At 36.7% G+C, this 18,204-nt stretch overlaps 1 protein-coding gene and 1 long non-coding RNA gene across 2 annotated transcripts; both read left to right on the top strand.

Moving 5' to 3' along the window:
• Positions 1 to 1,648: 1,648 nt before the first annotated feature.
• On the top strand, positions 1,649 to 12,938 carry LOC109540756 (glutenin, high molecular weight subunit DX5). The gene is made up of 3 exons (XM_019909210.2): positions 1,649 to 1,841; positions 4,842 to 5,233; positions 12,165 to 12,938. The coding sequence occupies exons 1-3, from the start codon at positions 1,818 to 1,820 to the stop codon at positions 12,766 to 12,768; spliced, it is 1,020 nt and encodes a 339-aa protein (XP_019764769.1). The 5' UTR covers positions 1,649 to 1,817; the 3' UTR covers positions 12,769 to 12,938.
• Positions 12,939 to 16,316: 3,378 nt separating this feature from the next.
• Positions 16,317 to 17,050, top strand: LOC125505866. Its single transcript, XR_007282501.1, has 3 exons — positions 16,317 to 16,389; positions 16,454 to 16,673; positions 16,800 to 17,050. It is a non-coding gene; the product is annotated as an uncharacterized LOC125505866 (long non-coding RNA).
• The last annotated feature ends 1,154 nt before the right edge of the window (positions 17,051 to 18,204 follow it).

Raw genomic sequence — 18,204 nt, 5'->3', positions numbered from 1 at the left:
TGTAAATTAAAATTTTCGTATTTACTTTCTAACTCTTCTATCTCAGAACATCTTTCAGAAAAATATGCTTCTTTTCCTGCCCTTACTTTTATTCTTATTCGACTTTGTAGTTGTTTGTAACTAACGTTGTTATTTGCCTGGAGGTTTCGTTTTTCGTTTGCTAACAAAAACGTTGCAGAAACAAGGGATTATTTCTTGTCTCTGGTTTTAAGGTCTTCTTTACAAGGTTCCTTGATTGGAGTTTTGAGAAACCGCCACCGTTGTTCTGCGTCTTCTTCACTTAGTTGCAGTTTGGTGGTTTTCCTTCTTACATGTACATTGATCTGTTGTTGCAGTTTTTCTCTAATTCTCCTGAGTTAAGTTTATCTATATTTGGCTTATCATTTTGGTTGGAAGATTGCATCTTTTTCGGTTGTAGCTTAAATCTAACTTTCACTGATTGAGCGGCGTTCTGGAATTTGTGTTTTATTAAAATAAAATCGATTTGGTTTCTGACCACGTTTTGTCTGTTCAGCTGGCGATTTTCATGTAAACAAGCGTCTTTTCGATAACTGGAAGAAATAGTTTGCCACCAGAAGATTATTCTGTTGGCAGAACTCAACAAGGCGATCGCCTCTTTTATTTCGGACACACAGTCCAACAATAGTACTACCGTAATGGCCGAGGCTGAGCCGATCCCGAGCCGAGCCTGAGCCGCGGCAAAGTCCTTTGATGTTTCGTCAAAACACCGACAGAAACACCATTATCTAGGCTTACAGTGCAAATCTTTTGGGATATTTTCACATTGGTAGCTGTTTGGTAAATAACCAACTTGCTTAAGAAGTTAGTCCGTCCCTAAAGCGCCGATGAACGGAACCTGAGCTACCTGATCGGCTTCAACGTGCTTTGTTTAAAAATTCCAACTTTTCTCCGATTTCACAATTGAAAGTAACGAGCTCTTCAATCCGAAATTAGGACTTTCTTCGAGTTTACATGCTGTTGAAACATGCTCCAATGCCAACTGAAGATGCTTGATGGCCATCATCGAGATGGGCCAATTAACCTGAAGATTAACATAATCGTTTTTGTCATCCTCATGCCAGTCATTGACCCAATCCGCTAATGCCGCTTTTGCATGCCAGCCTGCACTTTATGGCAATTTCTCGGCAGATTCATATCGGACTTTTGCACTGTAACGTTCAGTGTCAAAGACCTGCAGCAGTTTTCCGGCCTGGTTTTCCTACTCTACACTCGCACTTTCAGGCCTAAGAACGAGGAAAACTGGCCCAGTTTCATCTCAGGCCTGAGCTGAGAAAAGGCGCCTCTAGAGAAAGCCATGCAAATGAAGCGCATTTAATTATTTGAATAATGAAAAGCCGCAAATCGATATGACTGAATAAATTGGTTCGATGTTTGCTCCGGTCGGTGATAATGTACCAACCGCAGGATTTAAACGTCTTTAGAATTCATTAAAATACAAATCTTCCCGATCTCGTACTGTGGTATCATTGGGGTGGAAAGTGAGCAACAATCGAAGTATTAAAAAATGAGCCAGACCGAGCACGACTGTTTGCTAGTGACCTAAACTTTGGTTGCTGCCAAAACGATTAATTAAATAACAGGCGCTGACCTATGTCAAGGCCGGAACCATCGAACGAAAGTACCACGTTGGTACCTCGATGCGGAGCGTGCTTCCATCCACGAGCGAAAAATCACCTTTCGAACGCGAAAAAACGTGCATCGCTATAAATAGAGGAGGGGCTTTCGGCTCGGCTGCACTCAGTCTTCTGCAGTGATAGTGATTAGATTGTGGTGAAATCGAACCTGCTGACCGCAACATGAAAGGGTTCGTGCCATTGAGTGTAAGTGTTCAAACTGGCCAATTTTCCCTAGAGGAATATTCGCGAAAGGGTAGTTGTGTTGGATTCGGATCAGTTTAAAGCAGAGGCCAGGTTTTTTTAACTGCCTAAAAGGCGACAAAGCGACAGCAGTTTAAAAAAACTTGCTTTTCTTTTACGCCAAAGGCATTGAAGATTCAGAGGTTCTTTGATTCCATGAAAGAAACGCTGAATTTTTTGATGACTTTGGTTTCTGATTTTTTGATTGACAGTGATTTTCAAAGGGTTGCACACTCCCTAAGTTCTAACTCATTTACCTCCCTTGTTGTTGCCGGTATCCAATTTGCACTTGGACTAGTTTTTATAGCTATTTCTTTGGGGTTTTTGTGGGTTTTGGCACTTTTGCAATATCTTGCCCCTGAATGAAGTTACGAGCAAAAGAGTGGAGGTACGCACAAATGAAACAGTCGACATTCAGGGTTCATTATCTCCCAAACCGTTGCCAATCTTGATTTGTTCAAGATAGCCGAATTCTAGTGATTGCCGAGGGAAGTCAGGGAATTTTTGCGTTTTGAAGTATTTTCAACAGTTGCGGAGTTATGGGCTAATCAGTGTGCAAACAATGTGGGTGGGAGTTTAAGTCTCTCTAACTATAAATTCCATTTTCACCGAAACTATATACGAAAACCGTGTCAATTGAAAGTGAAATTGTGGTCCAAATTCGACTCTTAAGTGAAAAATTTGCACATTTGCGATTGTCAAAAAATTCGAAAATTTGCAACATTTAAAAAAAAAAAAAATCTATTGCCAATTTTTAAAAAAAAGCAGTGAGATGCTCATAAAAATACATTTTAGGATTAAAAAATCATGGTGCGCCGCCAAACTTGTAGCAAAAGAGCGTGTTTCCAGGAACAGCCAGCGCTTCAGATGTTTGAAAATTTAAACTCTCCAGGCGCTGACACGGTGACTAAAATGAATTTTGGTCCTGATACAGGTTTTTATGCCAGGTTTATGGGCTTTTAAATAGTTTTTGAATTTTCTGAAGAACGTTGATAACTGACCGAGTTACAGGGTAAAGAGAGGAAGTTGGTGCAAGTTTGAGAGTTTGACGGTTGCCAATATTCAGAGTCCATTTCCTTGCAAACTGTTGGAAATACAATTTTTTTTATAGACAGTGAATCTGTCGCAAATACACTTTGCAAACAATCCGATGTTCCATTTTGAAAATGAGGTAATCGAGGTAGAAAATTCGAAGAATTTTATTGGGGAAATCTTCTTTCCGACCTTAAAATCATCATAAGTTCCAAGGTTTTGAATCAGTGGCAATTTTGCAAGATGCAGTTTTTAGACAAAATCGATCGTTCTTTACAAGGTTTAAAATTTACAAATCGCTCCGATGTTAACAGTTACGCAAAACATTTCTACATAGAAAAAGCTGTTTATCCAAGAAAAATGCGACCTTAAATCCACAAAGAAAACATTGATAACGTTTGTCTTATATCAACTCTTATAATTTCCAAGTTTTTCAACTGATGTCAAGTTTGCAAAATACGATGTTTAGACAAAATCACCGGCTTTAGACCAAGTTTTTAGACCAAATCGGGGCGGTATTAAGAGATTTACTAATTTACTCATACTGAAGGATCTGATGCCACCATCTTACCATCTAATGATAATAACAGCGCAATATCCTGCTCCGCTCTGAACTCGCCCTTGATTGCTTGGAACTGATTAGTTTTTTGGGCTTCTAGATCTTCATGGAAATTAACTTTTTCCTGACGTTTCTCAAGCATGAGTAGCTTCTCCAGAGCTGGTAGGTGCGTCCAGCAAACCACGTCTGAAGATACAAGGTACTCATGAGCGCTGAACGTCAGGAAGACATTATTTAATTGTCGCGTTTTCCAAAAACTCATCAATTTTAAGTAATAGGCATTCAAAGCAAGTGTTTTGTAGGCGACCCACGATACCATTCCGTTCCAAAATCTGCAACAAATCTGTATTCAAGTGCATTTTTCAAAATTTTTGCTCCTGATGTTTCTCCAACATTTGGAGCTTCTTGGTGGCTGTCCGTGTTCACTTCAATTTCTTCTTTCTGCATTGATTATAATGCCACTTCCTTTGGCTTAATCAGGCCTGAATCTTTGATTATTAGACATTGAACCGAGCTTAGCAGGGTCATTTGCTAGTTTTCTAGAAGGAATTTCAGAGCAAAACTCTTCAAATTTCTCAATTTCCTTGCCCTATTCAGAAAAATGAAAAACTCAGCCATGAGCTAGAAAGGTTGATATATAGTGAAAGCAATGTAAAAGTTTCCACTGCTTATAGCCGGCGAAATCTGGCTTATAGGCCTGTCGGTCATCAGTTTAACAATTTGCGCCTACTATGAGCATCCCAGAGGGCCGTTGTTGCATCGGCCGTTAATTTTTCTACTTCAATGTCGCAAGACAAAATTACTTCTACCCATGCTATTAACTGCTGGTTATTCGGGCGTCCATTTAAAATCATTCGATAATAGATCGACGACCACTTCATAACTTGAAAATTCTCGTTTATTCAAAACAAATGGTTGTTAAAAGCATATACGAGTAATCTGCATATTTAAAAAGGCCAATTTAAAAAAAATAAACTGAAATTGAGTGATTTTTTCAGACTTTGAGATGATCGTACAAATTAGTTTGTTCCTGACGCGACAAAAATCCAAACATGAACAATGTACAAGACGTACATTGTCTGTAACCTGAATGGTGCTATCTATAAATTTATAATAATGCCAAACATAAAGCTGACCATCTTGTGTATACTCTAAATAGGTCAAATTATCTACGGGAACAGTCCATCAGACTATGTTTTTTAGCTGGGCAATTTTACTACCAAATAGAAGTAAATATGGAGAAGACGAGTTAACACTTTAATTAAGTTGCTTCTAATCCGTTCAGTGGTATTCACTCCTTCCACACAACATTGCCAATTTTCCAACTTCTCCCCAGTTTCCGACAGTAACACGCTCTTCTTGTTCCTCAAAAGTTTGTCCTGTCGATTACCTACATCGGTCTGGCCGTCGGCGAGGAGCAGCTGAAATCCGACCATCCGAAGCACTCATATAATACGGCCAATTCCATCGGGTCTACCGCCAAGCCGGACCTGTTCTTCGGCAAGTATCAGCCTGAGCCGGCCCTGTTCCAGCAGCGCTACCAGGCCAGGCCCCAGCAACTGCAGCAGGCCGTGCCTTACAACCATCAGCCGGATGGGGGGCCCTTCCAGCAGCTGCGGAAGCCTTTTGGAATGGGGCAGCAACAAACCCCCATCGCTATGGTGATAATCGCGCAGCCTGCCTACATTCCAGCAAGCATGCTGCAGCAGGGAAATGTGGCTCAGCAACTGCTGCAGTATTTTCAAGGGGGCAACAGTCAGCTGAAGTGAGTACTTTTTGGTTCTACTACAAGGCGCAATGAAAATGAAAGTCATTTCGTTCGCGATCAGCTTCTAGCTCGGATAATGGCGGCAATTAATATAGAAAGCGCCCAACATGAAAATGAAGAAAAAAACACCCGTTCTCCAAATCATGACTTACCAATTTTAATTCGTTTTCGGTTCGGGCATAATTATTATTGCCAGCCGGAAGCTCATTTGATGCGGATTAAACCATACATGACTTCTTATATAATTAAAGCTAATAATAATGAGACAAGCAAGTGAAAGATGGTATGGTTCGTTGGCGTCATTGTGCTTGGAATTTTGGCGCACTTTCAAGTATTTGGTTCTGGTTTGGTTTGGTCTAGTTCGTTGCAATTTCAGCTCGGATGTTTTCATAGATAGTCTTTCTAAAATGCATTGACAAATATGCAATAAACAGTATAAATCAACTTTTGCATAAATCATTGTAAGTATGTCTATGAAACATTTATCTCCTAAGCGAGTAACAATTTTAAGCTTTTAATTTAAAACTTTCTGAAAAATTAAGTTTAACGTACCAACAGCAGCTCTAACCGATAGCACTAACATTTTACAAATTTTAACAAGCTTTGATTTTATTGTGCTAAAACAGTCTTCTGCCACGACATACCAGGCAATGTTCAGTCTTCGATAAGGAACGTAAGCAAAAATGGAACAGTTTAAAGTTTTTAGAAAAGTTTTATAAGAAATAAGCCGATTGCAACCCTGTTTCAGTTGTAGATCAGGATATGCGATGCGAGCGAGTCAGTCCGAGCGAGTGTGGATATACAGGGTGTTCCGCAAATATTTTAACAGCTTATTCTTCTAGTCATTTCCAAGAAGGGGTCTTCCTGAGCATTTTTTTAATTTGAGGTTTCGTTGTTGAGTTATTTGATTTCCAAAATGGCGGAAAATATTAGTTTTGTTGTTTTTGTACAATAGAAACTTAAATTTTGGTATACATTATAAGCTAATTGAGTACCATTTTATGATAGTGTTTCGTGGTTCAGTTTGCTTTTATACAGGGAAGAAATGTGGAAACCCTACTTTTGTTTCGTTCAGAACTTTTTTGTGTGCACTTGAACTTTTCTCGACATAATCTTTTAATAACTACAAGTTATTTACCAACTTTTTTATATCTTATTGTTTTTTCCTAAGACCACTAGTTTGCCCGAATTTTTTTTTTCTTTGCCGTTCTCAAAATGTGTAAGTAATTATGATCATTTTTTACAATCTAATAACGGTTTCATATAATAATTTTGGTACGCATCATTAGTTGATTACTAACAACCTAAATTATTTTTCCAAACTGTGTATTTTGGTTCAGATTACAATTATTAAGTTTAAATAAATTTTACTTAAATAATAACATGGTAACAAAATGCGCAACGATATAAACACACAAAATTAAATTTAAATAACCATTATAATGTTAACTTAGCAGCTGTTCAAATTGGTCACCTTGACATTCTCGGCATAATCTCAGTATATTAACTTATTAAAATAACTTTATTAAAAAAAACTTTTATTAAAATTTACAGACCGTAAAGTTTGCAGTGAAGTTCTTATTTCGTTAGAAATATTAAATATTCTTTCTTGAAGTTCTTCGATTGTATTCACTTCTGTTGAATACACCGTATTTTTTAAATGGCACCAGAAGTAAAAATTAAGCGGGTTTAGATCGCGAGGCGAGGAGGCGAGGAATCTAGGAGGCGAGTTTATAGGAGCTTCTTGACCTCTCCCAAGCCTACGGCTTAGAAAGTTTTGATCAAGCCGAAACGATTTAATTTTTTTGCTGGCAAACTAGTGCCCATAAGAAAAAGCAATAAAAGATAAAAAAGTTGATAAATAACTAGTAGTAATTGAAACAATTATGTTGATAAAAGTTTAAGTGCACACATAAAAGTTCTGAACAAAACAAAAGTATAGGTTCCACATTTCTACCCTGTATAAAAGTAAACTGAACTATAAAAGTCTACCATAGAATGGCCCTCAATTAGCTTATAATGTATACCAAAATTGAAGTTTCCATGTTTAACCGTTTTAAAGAGAAACAACAAAAACTAAAATTTTTTGCCATTTTGTAGATCAAATATCTCAAAAATGAGACCTCAAATTAAAAAAATTCTCAGGAAGTCTCCCGTCTAAAATGACTTGGACAACACGCTGTTAAAATATTTTAACATATTTCCGGAACACCCTGTAGAACGCGATTTTTTAGTGCGCTCAGTTATGGGTTAAAGTTGGTTTGGAAAGTTAACGATCATATTTTCCATGGATTAGCTTGTTAGTGAGGACACCGGTAATTAGAAGAGTGAAAAAAGTCAAAAGAAAAAGATTAAGAGATTAACCTCGCTCTTCGTAATTGAAGAAATTCTGGAAATTCCCAGAAATTTCCCATTAAAGTGACTTTTTCCTTACTTGAAGCACCGAATTTTCGCTTTACGGTTATATCATGGACCGGATTGGGATACATCGACGTTGCCCACCGACCAATCGCCTCGATTAAGTAACCGAAAAAATCATGGAAACTCCAAGAAATTTCCTATTAAAATTCGGTTAACCTCATTTAAGACCGCAGCTTTTCTCTTTTGGGTGATATTCTGGCCAGGGTTTAGAGATTTTTCGTTTTTCCTTGACAATTTTTTTTATATCCGTCTATTTACACCAGCAGCCAATCGTTTCTCGTTAGTAACTGAAAAAATCCTGGAAACTTCAAAAACATTTCCTAATGGCATTTTCCTCACGTGAAGCAGCCGATTTTCTCTTCCGAGTGATGTTATGGGAAGCATTCAGGAATCTTAAGTTTTTCCTTGGCGAATTTTTGAAAAATCCGTGTTGTTCGGTCATTGAACCATCGCTTCGACCAACCGAATTTTCATACCTTCGACCAACCGAACTCGAAAGAGAAAGTCTGCGCCTTTAAACCTGTCTTTAACAGGAAATTTTTGGGAGTTTTGGCGATTTTCTCAGATTGTAATGCGGAAAACTCTCAGAAATTTCCTGTTAAAGTAAGGTTTTTCTCATTTAAAGCCGCAGAATTTATCTTTCGAGTGATGTTATGGACCGAATTCACAAATTTTTGGATTTTCTTGAGCACATTTTTGAAAAATCCGTGTTGTCTAACTACCAATCGCTTCAATTCAGTATCCGAAAAAATCCAGGAAACTCACAGAAATTTTCTATTAAAGTTCGTTTTTCCTCATTTAAAGTCGCAGATTTTCACTTTTGGGTGATATTCTGCCCTGGTTTTAGATATTTTTGGTTTTGGTATCTATACCAACGGCCAATCGCTTCCCCTTAGAAACTGAAGACATCCTTAAAACTCCCTGAAAAATCTGTGTTGTGCAACGAAAAATCGCGTTGTTGTAGGATCTGAAAAAATTCGGAAAACTCCCAAAACTTCCCTGTTAAAATAAGGTTTTAGTGATTTAAAGCCGAAGATTTTCTCTTTCGAGTGATATTCTGGGCAAGCCTGATAAATTTTTGTTTTTTTCCTGGCAATTTTTTTCAAACCCGTCTATCAACACCAGTGGCCAATCGCTTCCTGTTAGTAACTGAAAACATCCTTGAAACTCCTAGAAATTTTTTAATCAAGTGAGTTTTTCCTCACTTAAAGCAGCCGATTTTCTCTAACGAGAGATGGCACTCAGGAATTTTTGGTTTCTCCTTGGAGAATTTTTGAAAAATCTGTGTTATTCAACGACCAATCGCTTCGATTTAGAATCTGTAGAAATTCGGAAAACTCCCAGAAATTTCCTGTTAAAGCTGGGTTTTCCCCATTTAAAACCACGGATTTTCTCTTTCGAGTGATAGTTGGGCCAATCTTGAGAAATTGTTGGTTTTCTTGACAATGTTTTTTATTTATTTTTCGTCTATCTAGACCAACGACCTGCTCCCCTTTAGTAACTGAAAACATCCTGGAAACTCCCAGAAATTTCCGAATCAAGTGATATTTTCCTCACCTAAAGCACCCAATTTTTCGAAACTTCGGTTTTTCTTTGGCCCATTCTTGAAAAATCCACGTCGTCCAACGACCAAACGCTTCTTTGAGAATCTCAGAAAATTCTGAAAACTCCCAGAAAATTTTCTATTCAAGTGAGTTCTTCCTCTCTTAAAGCAGCCAATTTTTATTTTAAGCGACATTGTTGGCCGCATTTAGGAATTTCTGTTTTTTCCTTGTGGACTTTTAAAAAAATCCGAACTGTACCACGACTAATCGCTTCGACTTAGTATCTGTAAAAATTCCGAAAACTTCCAAAAATTTCCTGTTAAAGTGAGTTTTTTCCCATTTAAAACCACAGATTTTCTCTTTCGAGTGATGATCTGGGGAAGCTTGAACAATTTTTGTTTTTTTCTTAGCGAATTTTTGAAAAATCGGTGTTGTCCAACGACCAATCGCTTCGACTTAATATTTGAAAGATTCCTGAAAACTCCCACAAATTTCATATTAAAGTCAGGTTTTCCTAATTTAAAACCCGTACATTTTCTCTCGAGAGTGATATTCGGAGCAAGCTTGAGAAATTTTTGGTTTTTCTGAACAATTAAAAAAAAATCTGTCTATCTACACCAACGGCCTGCTTCTCCCTTAGTAACTGAAAACTCCCAGAAATTTCCGAATCAAGTGATATTTTCTTCACTCAAAGCACCCGATTTTCTCTTTCGAGTTATGTTATGGGCCGCATTGGAGAATTTTCAGTTTTTCCTGGACTAACTTTTGAAAAATCCGTGTTGTCCAACGACCAACCGCTCCTTTCAGGATCTGAGAAAGTTCTGAAAACTCCCAGAAATTTCCTGTTCAAGTGAGGTTTTCCTTATTTAAAGCCGCAGATTTTCTCTTTCAAGTGATATTCTGGGCGGGCTTGAGAAATTTTTGGTTTTTCCTTGACAATTTGTTGAAACTCGTCTATCTATTCCAACGGTCAGTCGTTTCCCCTTAGTAACTGAAAACATCCCGGAAACTCTCATAAATATCCTAATTGCGTTTTCCTCACTTAAAGTAGCCGAGTTTGTCTTTCGATTGATGTTATGGGCCGCATTCAGGAGTTTTTGGTTTTCCCTTGACGAATTTTTTAAAATCTCGTGTTTATCAACGGTCAGTCGAGTCGCCATATACGTAACTGAAAAAATCGGCGTTGAGGCGCACTGCCCAGCTCGGTGATTGTTCATTCGATTGTTGAAAATTATGTGTGAAAATGGACTTTATGCTAAAAAGCTGCAATTCAAAGCAGATAAAAAGCCGTTTATCGTTAACAATTTTTTCGCATTATTTCGGGTTTTTGGTTTAGGTTATTTTTCCAAGAACAGATTTTTTGCAATAGGTTTTTCTCCGGTTTTCTAACTGTTAGTCCAGCTGAATGCAACTTGTTTTAAGGAGTTTTTCAATTAAAACTCATGTAAAATCTATACTTTTGCAAACTTTAACTACTTTTTGCAATTTACAAATAATACTGCTTGTATGCTATAAATCGTGTAATTTTCAATTATTTTGACGGAAAGTTTCTACGTTAAGCAACGAAATCCAAAATATAATAAAATGTTTCTTGAAGTCGAGCCCAAACAAAACGTATGCAAAAATTGTTGAAAGTTTTATTGAAAACCAGCCTAATAAAATCATGTATAAAATGTGTAGTTAAGTTCAATATGGCTGAGTTCGATTCATTCATTCATTAATTGCTTCACTCTTACGTGCACTCATCCATTCATGGTTGATTGATTGATTGATTACTGTAAGTTTTTAATACTGCCGTTCTTGATACAAATCGTTCAATTAAAACTTGAATTCAATTAAAAATAAAAATTTCAAAACTAAACAAATCGTTTATTAAGAACCCATTAAACTGGTGTGGAAGGTGGAAGCACTCGGTGGCAAATAGAGTTTTTGTTATATAGTTGCAGTTGAAAATAGAGAAAGAATACAGGTAAATATTCGCACTTTTTCCGCACTGTTAGTCGCAGGCCATGCTCTTGTTGCTGCCGGCGAGGCATAATTAATAACGCAAAACAAGTCGTGCGGTTACAGCCGATTGCATATGGAGAGGAAATGCAATTTAATTGCGCTTTCATTCATCAAAAACGTCAAATTCTAAATTATAGATGCTAGACAACCATCAGCTTTTCTACTAATGCGAGCGAGCGGCCTTATCAGCAATTCTGACATCATGAATTTTATATCCAAATCTGTCTCTAAAAACCCAGAAATTGTGAACAACTTCACTTAAAGAAAAATCATCGGTATTTTCGTTTTCATGAACGACAAACCAGCTGAATTCAATGCCTCCTTAAAGATTTTTCGTTGGCAAAACTCCAGTCAAAAGCCTAATTTTTTAATTTTAATTTAGAAGACGTAGACGAAAAACGTGGTTGAAATTGTTCCGAAAATTTGACTACTGATACAAGGACACTTCAAATGGGACACCCTGTATTTAATTTTTGGAGTCGCAATTACTTTTCAAGCCTTTTCTTTCACACTCTCCTGTTGCCATCTCTAATAGTTTTTGAGTAAGCAGTTAATTTCTCATTTTTTCCATCTCCATTCATTCGCTCTGGATTAAAAAATATATAATCGAATAACCAGAAGGAAAAACTCCTTTTGGTAACGAAATTCAATAAACATTTGTATTCCATGATGCATTTATTATCAAGATTAGGCGAAACTATTTGAAATGAAAAGGAAAAAATATTTCACTGAATTTCTTTTTCGGTTTCTGATAATGTGTTCGTGATAATCTATGGGTGATTTTTGTCCTCTGGTGCTTCCAAAAATGTATTGATGTTGTTGTTTCTCAGCTCGTTATGTGCACAAAATTCGATCGGTTGTTCTCCGCTTTTATCTAAAACAACTTCATTGAATGGGCTTTTGATGCCTTCGAGGATTTCAACTCGCTTTCATTTACCAAGAACCTAACATTTCAGATATCAATACGTGCCAGCCAACCACCAGCCTTTCTACCAGTCCGAGCAGCCTCCTCAGCAATTCGGTCACTATCAGCAGCCTCAAGCGGAGGAGCCGGACTATTCGCCAGTTGCTCAAGCGCAAACCTCGCAGTTCTACCCGCATGAGGCATTGCCCTCTCCCCAGGCCTTGGTGAGCCAACAGCCCCATCAACTGAGCCAAAGCCAGAATAACCAGCTGAGCCAAGTGCATCCCCAGGCCATTGATTTCCAGCCGCAAAGGCTGCAGCAGCTGGACGAGCCGCCGCAGCAGGATGGGGCTGGTCCAGACTTTTCCCAGCTGGCGCAGCAGGCTGCCCAGCACTTTATTAGTAGCGGGGGGCTGAATTCGGGCGGCCGAACCGCTCCCGCGATCATCACGGGATTGGAGCATTTCTCGCCTGAGCAGCAGGAGAAGATCAAGAAGCAGCTGAGCGCCCACTTTGGATCGCCTTTAAAGCCGCTCAGCCTAGAGGGGCAGGAGGCTGTGAACAGGCAGCAGGAGCAGGAAAAGAGGCAGAGGGCGCAAACGTTTGTGCCCAGCATTCAGGTTAAGGACGGTGAAATCACGCAGAGCAAAATGTAGAGTCAGGGACTTTCTAATCGTAGTCATTGTTGTTAAGTAGTTTTAAGAGCGCAAAACACCACGTTGTTGTGGTTGTTGTTAACGAATGAAGTCCTTTGTACATACTTCCTCACTGTTGTTGCCCCCATTTCCCCATATTTATAAACTAAATAATAAACTTGTTTCGTTGATGTTCTTTGTTTTCTTTCGATTCCACCTTACTCGACGATTCAATAACATTCGAGATTGTAATTTTTTGCGCCTCGCAACCAACAAAGAGAAAAGTGAAATGACCTGGCAATGAAGTCTGACGCCCACTGAGGGATTGAATTAGCAAATGGCCGGTAAAAGTACGAAATTAGATCTTGATTAGAAGGTAAAAAGCGCCCAAGTCCACTTACTTTTGTCCCTTTCACTGTGCCGATTCAGTTCCGAGTGGTCAAGAGGTGCAGGCGGCGAACAAACGGAACGCGAGATTACCATTTTGTCTTTCTCTTCGTAGATTAATATTTACTTTCCGTTTGACCGCAATTAGATGGATTTTAATCGACAAGTTTTCTACCGGTTGCCTTCAAGGAGCGATTTCACTGTTGACAATTGTTACTGTTTCGAATAAACAAATTGCCCAGTTGAAACTGGTTTGGAGAATTCCAGATCGCTGCTCGCAGCTGGGCAGTAGAGCGTGTTCAAGAAAAACTTTTATAGCAGCTTTTAATACTATATAATAACCTAACTTTTATAGCAGCAGGTCTCCAAAGTGGACAAAACTTGAAAAATGGTGGAAACAACGTCTGGTAAAGTTTTAAAATAGAAACTTTCAACATAAAAATATCAACAGAATTTTGACTAATTACGAAAATTTTGCAAAATTTCTCGGCCCTTTCACGGAAGGCTTATTTATATACTCAATCCTTAAATAAATTGCGTGAGAATTCCTGGTAAAGCCTGAAAAATGTAAACTTTAAATATTATGAGTTGGAATAGTCACTCTGAATTACAAATGTGTGGAATATTATTCCATCTTCTTACAATTAATGGTTCAAAGTAAATTTGCCAACCAATTTAGCAAGGAAAAAGAACCAAATGTTCCTATTTAAAAATAAATCTGACCAAAGTTTTACACTTGAAACTTCTCGAATTAGTATAAAATTGTTTAATATTTGCATAAAATCCGACTAATTTCAATCCCTATTGGTTGTTAGGCACTCAGTTTGCAAAAGAAACGATTCTAGGCACATTTCTTGAAGAAAATGTACCCGAACTCATAAAATTCTCAAAAAAATTCCTGATGAAGCCTTAAAAAATGAAACTTTCAAGCATTATAAACTGGATTGTTTTCCGTCAATCGCAAATTTGCACAATATTCCCAATTTTGCCATTGTCATGCTAATAATAGTTGAAAACCAAAACTTTCTGGATCAAAAAACCAACTAAGTTTTGATTATTCACGTAAATTTTGCACTTCTCATAGCTTCGAATTGTTAGAAATCTGATTCCCCACGAAAAGCTTGCGGACACAATCCATAGAGAAATTGTTCAAAAAAGCAAAAAGTTTCCAAAAAATCCCTGATAATGTGTGAAAAACGAATCGATTTTGATATAGCACAATTTTAAACATTTGATACACCGGCAATCCGAGATTGGAAAACTATATGTTTGCTATCACTGGGAAATTTGCGTCACCCTCCATATCTTTAGTTTTCCAAAGTTTCATTTGCTAAATCTAAGCACGCAACATGGTTTACTGAAGAAATGTGCTTATGTTTCAAATATTCTCAAGAAACTCCTAATTATCCGTAAAAAAAATAGACTTTCAGGTCCGATGCAACATTTTTATTAGTTATTTTATATTGAGTATTGAGTAAACTTCGAACCATTTATAGTATTGAGTAAACTTCGATCTATCAGACAATTAATTGTCAAAGGAAACCTCGTGCACAAAACTTTTCAAAAAGCTCAGGTCTGGTTGCGAGAATGTTCGACATAATCCTTATAAAATTTCTTTGTCGATAAGGAATTTCTTTGTCAACGGAAATCGTATACAAATATTTCAATAAGTTAAAGCGCCCAGATTCTTCGCTAATGACAAACGACGATTTTAGGATATAGAACTTAAAGTATCTGCGGTCTATTGCGGGGTCGCCCTATTTACCCACGTTTTCGGTAGAATTTTATTGATTGATTTGAAACTTGCGTTTTTACAATCACTTTTATTTGAAAGTTAATACAACTTTATAATATGGATTTTAAATGTAGGTATATGACCGAACCTAACCGTAGACTGACTATATTTAAGCTGAATTCTTATGACTTCTGACCAATCATCTAATGACTGAATACTCGTTTCTGCTGATGCTTCTTTTATAGCTAAATTAGGCTGATTCTAGCAGAAACGATACTACGTCTTAATTTATAACAACAGTCGGCGTCAGTGGCCATATAATTCGTCCTGCTTAAGTCTGAGAAAATAAGGATTTATTTTCGAGGGTTTTCAAATTTATGTCCACTTTACTTGCTTTTTCCTTCTATAGTAATAACAATATATTGTAATACATATAATGATTATTACAATTAATATTGAAATTAAAATTAAGGAATACTTCCATTAGCAACACTGAACTTTGTGAGAGGGTTTAGTTTTCGAACATCTTCTAAGTCTTCTCGAATGTATTCAAAATTTAATTCTATTATTTGTAAAGGTTCAATTTTTTCTATCAATTTTTTATTTAAAGCAATCTGGGGAAGCTTAAACATAAACTGAATGTATCTGGTTTTTGAGAATCGTAGATTTTATTTTTGATTTTAACTGTACAATTCATCTGGGAAAATCCTAGATGGTTGATGAATTATTTCGGATGCGTTTTGATTTGGACATTAGAAATGAACATGTTCTTGTTTTGGTGGAATGATCAAAATTGAATAACCTCCTAATTGAGTGACAGGATTTTTCGTAATTAATTGGGATCATTGGACAATGATTTGTTAAACTGATTGTTTCTAACAAACAGGGTTCATTGGAGCGAAAAATTTTTTTTGGACATAAGAATATGTCTTCGGTTTTGTGACTACTTTCTTGCAGATTAAATGATTCATGTATTGATTTTAATAAATAGAAGTTTTTTAATGGCATTATTCGTGCATTAATTGGAATAGGGTATATACCATAGGTTCCCAAAGGGGTACATAGGAGACCACACGGGGGTCTACGTAGACGTGAAAAGAAAACAGGGGTTCACAAGTTGTAAGGGGGGGTCGATGAAAAATTAGCTGAGATTAATAATGAACAAACATTTTTGTTTGGATTTACCTATCAACGTAGGCAGGTAGCATCATTCACTAGGTAGGTACTCAAAAATATGCGAGACTCTGTTCAAACACATAATTGAACAGAACTAGATAATAATAGAAGTGTACACCACATGTCGAGACTTGCAAAGCGCCGCCCGTGCGCCAGCTCGTCAGGGATGCTTGTTTAGACCTGCAAAGTGATGAAATTCGACTTGCGCTGTGCTTGCAATCTACACTAGTATAAATACAAATGCCAAGAACAAAACGTTACTCAACAATCCCAAAAACATAAACACACACCTTAAGCAAAAACCCGGCTTAAAGAAAAACTAAATTTAAACGCATTAAAAATAAGTAAGGCCAAACCACAGAACCTGCTTCTTCCAAATTACCCAAAACTTACTTTTTTCTTTTTCAGTGGATCTATTTTCATTGTTGGTTCACTCATTAATCTCAGACAAATAATCCCCTTCCTCACTCAGGCTCACTCATTGACCAGCACTAAAGACTAAAAGCCTTAACTGGCCAAGTCTAAAAAACGTTCAACACAGAAAACGTTACTCATTTATTTCCGGTATTTTGAACATAAAAGTGTGACTGTGAGTGAATCGATGTCGGTGTTTGCAGTGCCGAAAAAAGTAAGTATCTGCCTATTTGTTATACATGGTTTTATTGTATATTGTAATGTATCAATCATATTATATTTGTTTTACTATTTGAGTGTATCTGTAGTGGGTAGTTATGTAGTAAAAATTTTATACTAGAAATTATCCAAAACTTCAATAAAGGAACAAAAAGCCAGGAAAGGTTAACGTACCAACCTGTTAACGAAAAAGGAGCAGATAGAACATCACAGAACGGGGAGATTTGGGATTACTTCTTACAAAACTGAAACCAAATACTAATAATTTGCTGTCAATTCATCAAGTACATACGTCTCATTAAAAGTATGAGTATGAGAAAGTATTGTTGATTTACATTTCATAATTCATTGCTGATTGTTTGTAATAATAAATGTTTATGATTTTGTATAACCACAAGTATTATTTTAATAAATAGGAAATAAGAAATCAATTACATTATAAAATATATTTAGGTCAGTTTTAATCGTCACATCGACGTATGCAACTTCGAAGTATTTTACTGTTGTCGAAAGGGAGTAGGGTTTCAGAGTTTAATTTAAAAATAATCTTTTCAAGTTCTCGATATTTGAGAACACTATGATTATTAATTGTGCGGATATTGTTCTCGAGATTGTCTAGTAATATGATCAAATACGTCGAAACATGTTAATGTTAGACAATTGCTTTTTATTTATCTTTGAATAAACGTTTAACAATCGTTTGGTTTGCTACAAGGTCTTCTGATTTTCTTGAACGATGTTTACAGGGTGAAAATTGGCGTTATTCCTCGGCGCTGTTATAGGAGTACAGAAAAAATAGTAAACTAAATTAACTGTTAAACAATAAATTCATAAACGGTAAATTCAACAAGATTTGTTGACTGCGGAACGTACTTTCAAAATGTCGAACTGTTCTCATAACCTCGAATTAGTGTTTACAAATAAATCATACAACACCAAACATTTGAATAGTTAACTCCAAACAAGCTAGACCAAACAAGCTGTGACCGAACCTAACCGTACCCGTACACTGACTATCTTTAAGCTGAATTCTTATGACTTCTGACCGAACATTTAATGACTGAATTCTCGTTTCTGCTGAGGCTTATTTTATAGTTAAATTATGCTGATCCTAACAGAAACGATACTACGTCTTAATTTATAAGAATAGTCGGCATAAGTGCAATTTTTTGAGAAAGGACAAGTGGCGCAGAAATTGCACCAATAAAAGAGCCCAGTTCAGGAACTAAAAAAATTGCTAATCCTAATCCTAATCGTCGACTTTCCTAATCCTGTAAAGCAATATTTTGACTGTGAGTTCAGTAAAGAAGTGTACTTCCATCTTTTTTCGTAGCCAGAAAATTAATTGCCAAAAATAGTCTGTAATGTACATTCAATTGAACAAAATTTTTTGAAAAATTCTCTCAAAAATAGTGAAAAGCAATCTCACGATTTTTAAAACACTATTTCAACTGTGAATCGCAAAAAGTACGACTCCTAATCGCCTTCCGCAGTTAGAAAATTAATAATCAAAGAAAGCTAGTTTT

This window comes from Dendroctonus ponderosae, unplaced genomic scaffold (genome assembly GCF_020466585.1).
Source record: "Dendroctonus ponderosae isolate FM_Combo_2020 unplaced genomic scaffold, Dpon_F_20191213v2 Dpon_F_20191213_1, whole genome shotgun sequence".
Taxonomy (NCBI): Eukaryota; Metazoa; Arthropoda; class Insecta; order Coleoptera; family Curculionidae; genus Dendroctonus; species Dendroctonus ponderosae.
Note: the sequence above shows the minus strand (reverse complement) of the source record. Positions and strands in the feature narration are given on the sequence as shown.

Excerpts from the sequence above, each read along its gene's own strand:
- LOC109540756 (XM_019909210.2), top strand. The coding sequence starts at position 1,818 with ATGAAAGGGTTCGTGCCATTGAGT. Across the intron at positions 1,842-4,841 it reads AAGGGTTCGTGCCATTGAGT|TTTGTCCTGTCGATTACCTA; the intron begins GTAAGTGTTCAA and ends GTTCCTCAAAAG. Across the intron at positions 5,234-12,164 it reads GGGGGCAACAGTCAGCTGAA|ATATCAATACGTGCCAGCCA; the intron begins GTGAGTACTTTT and ends CTAACATTTCAG.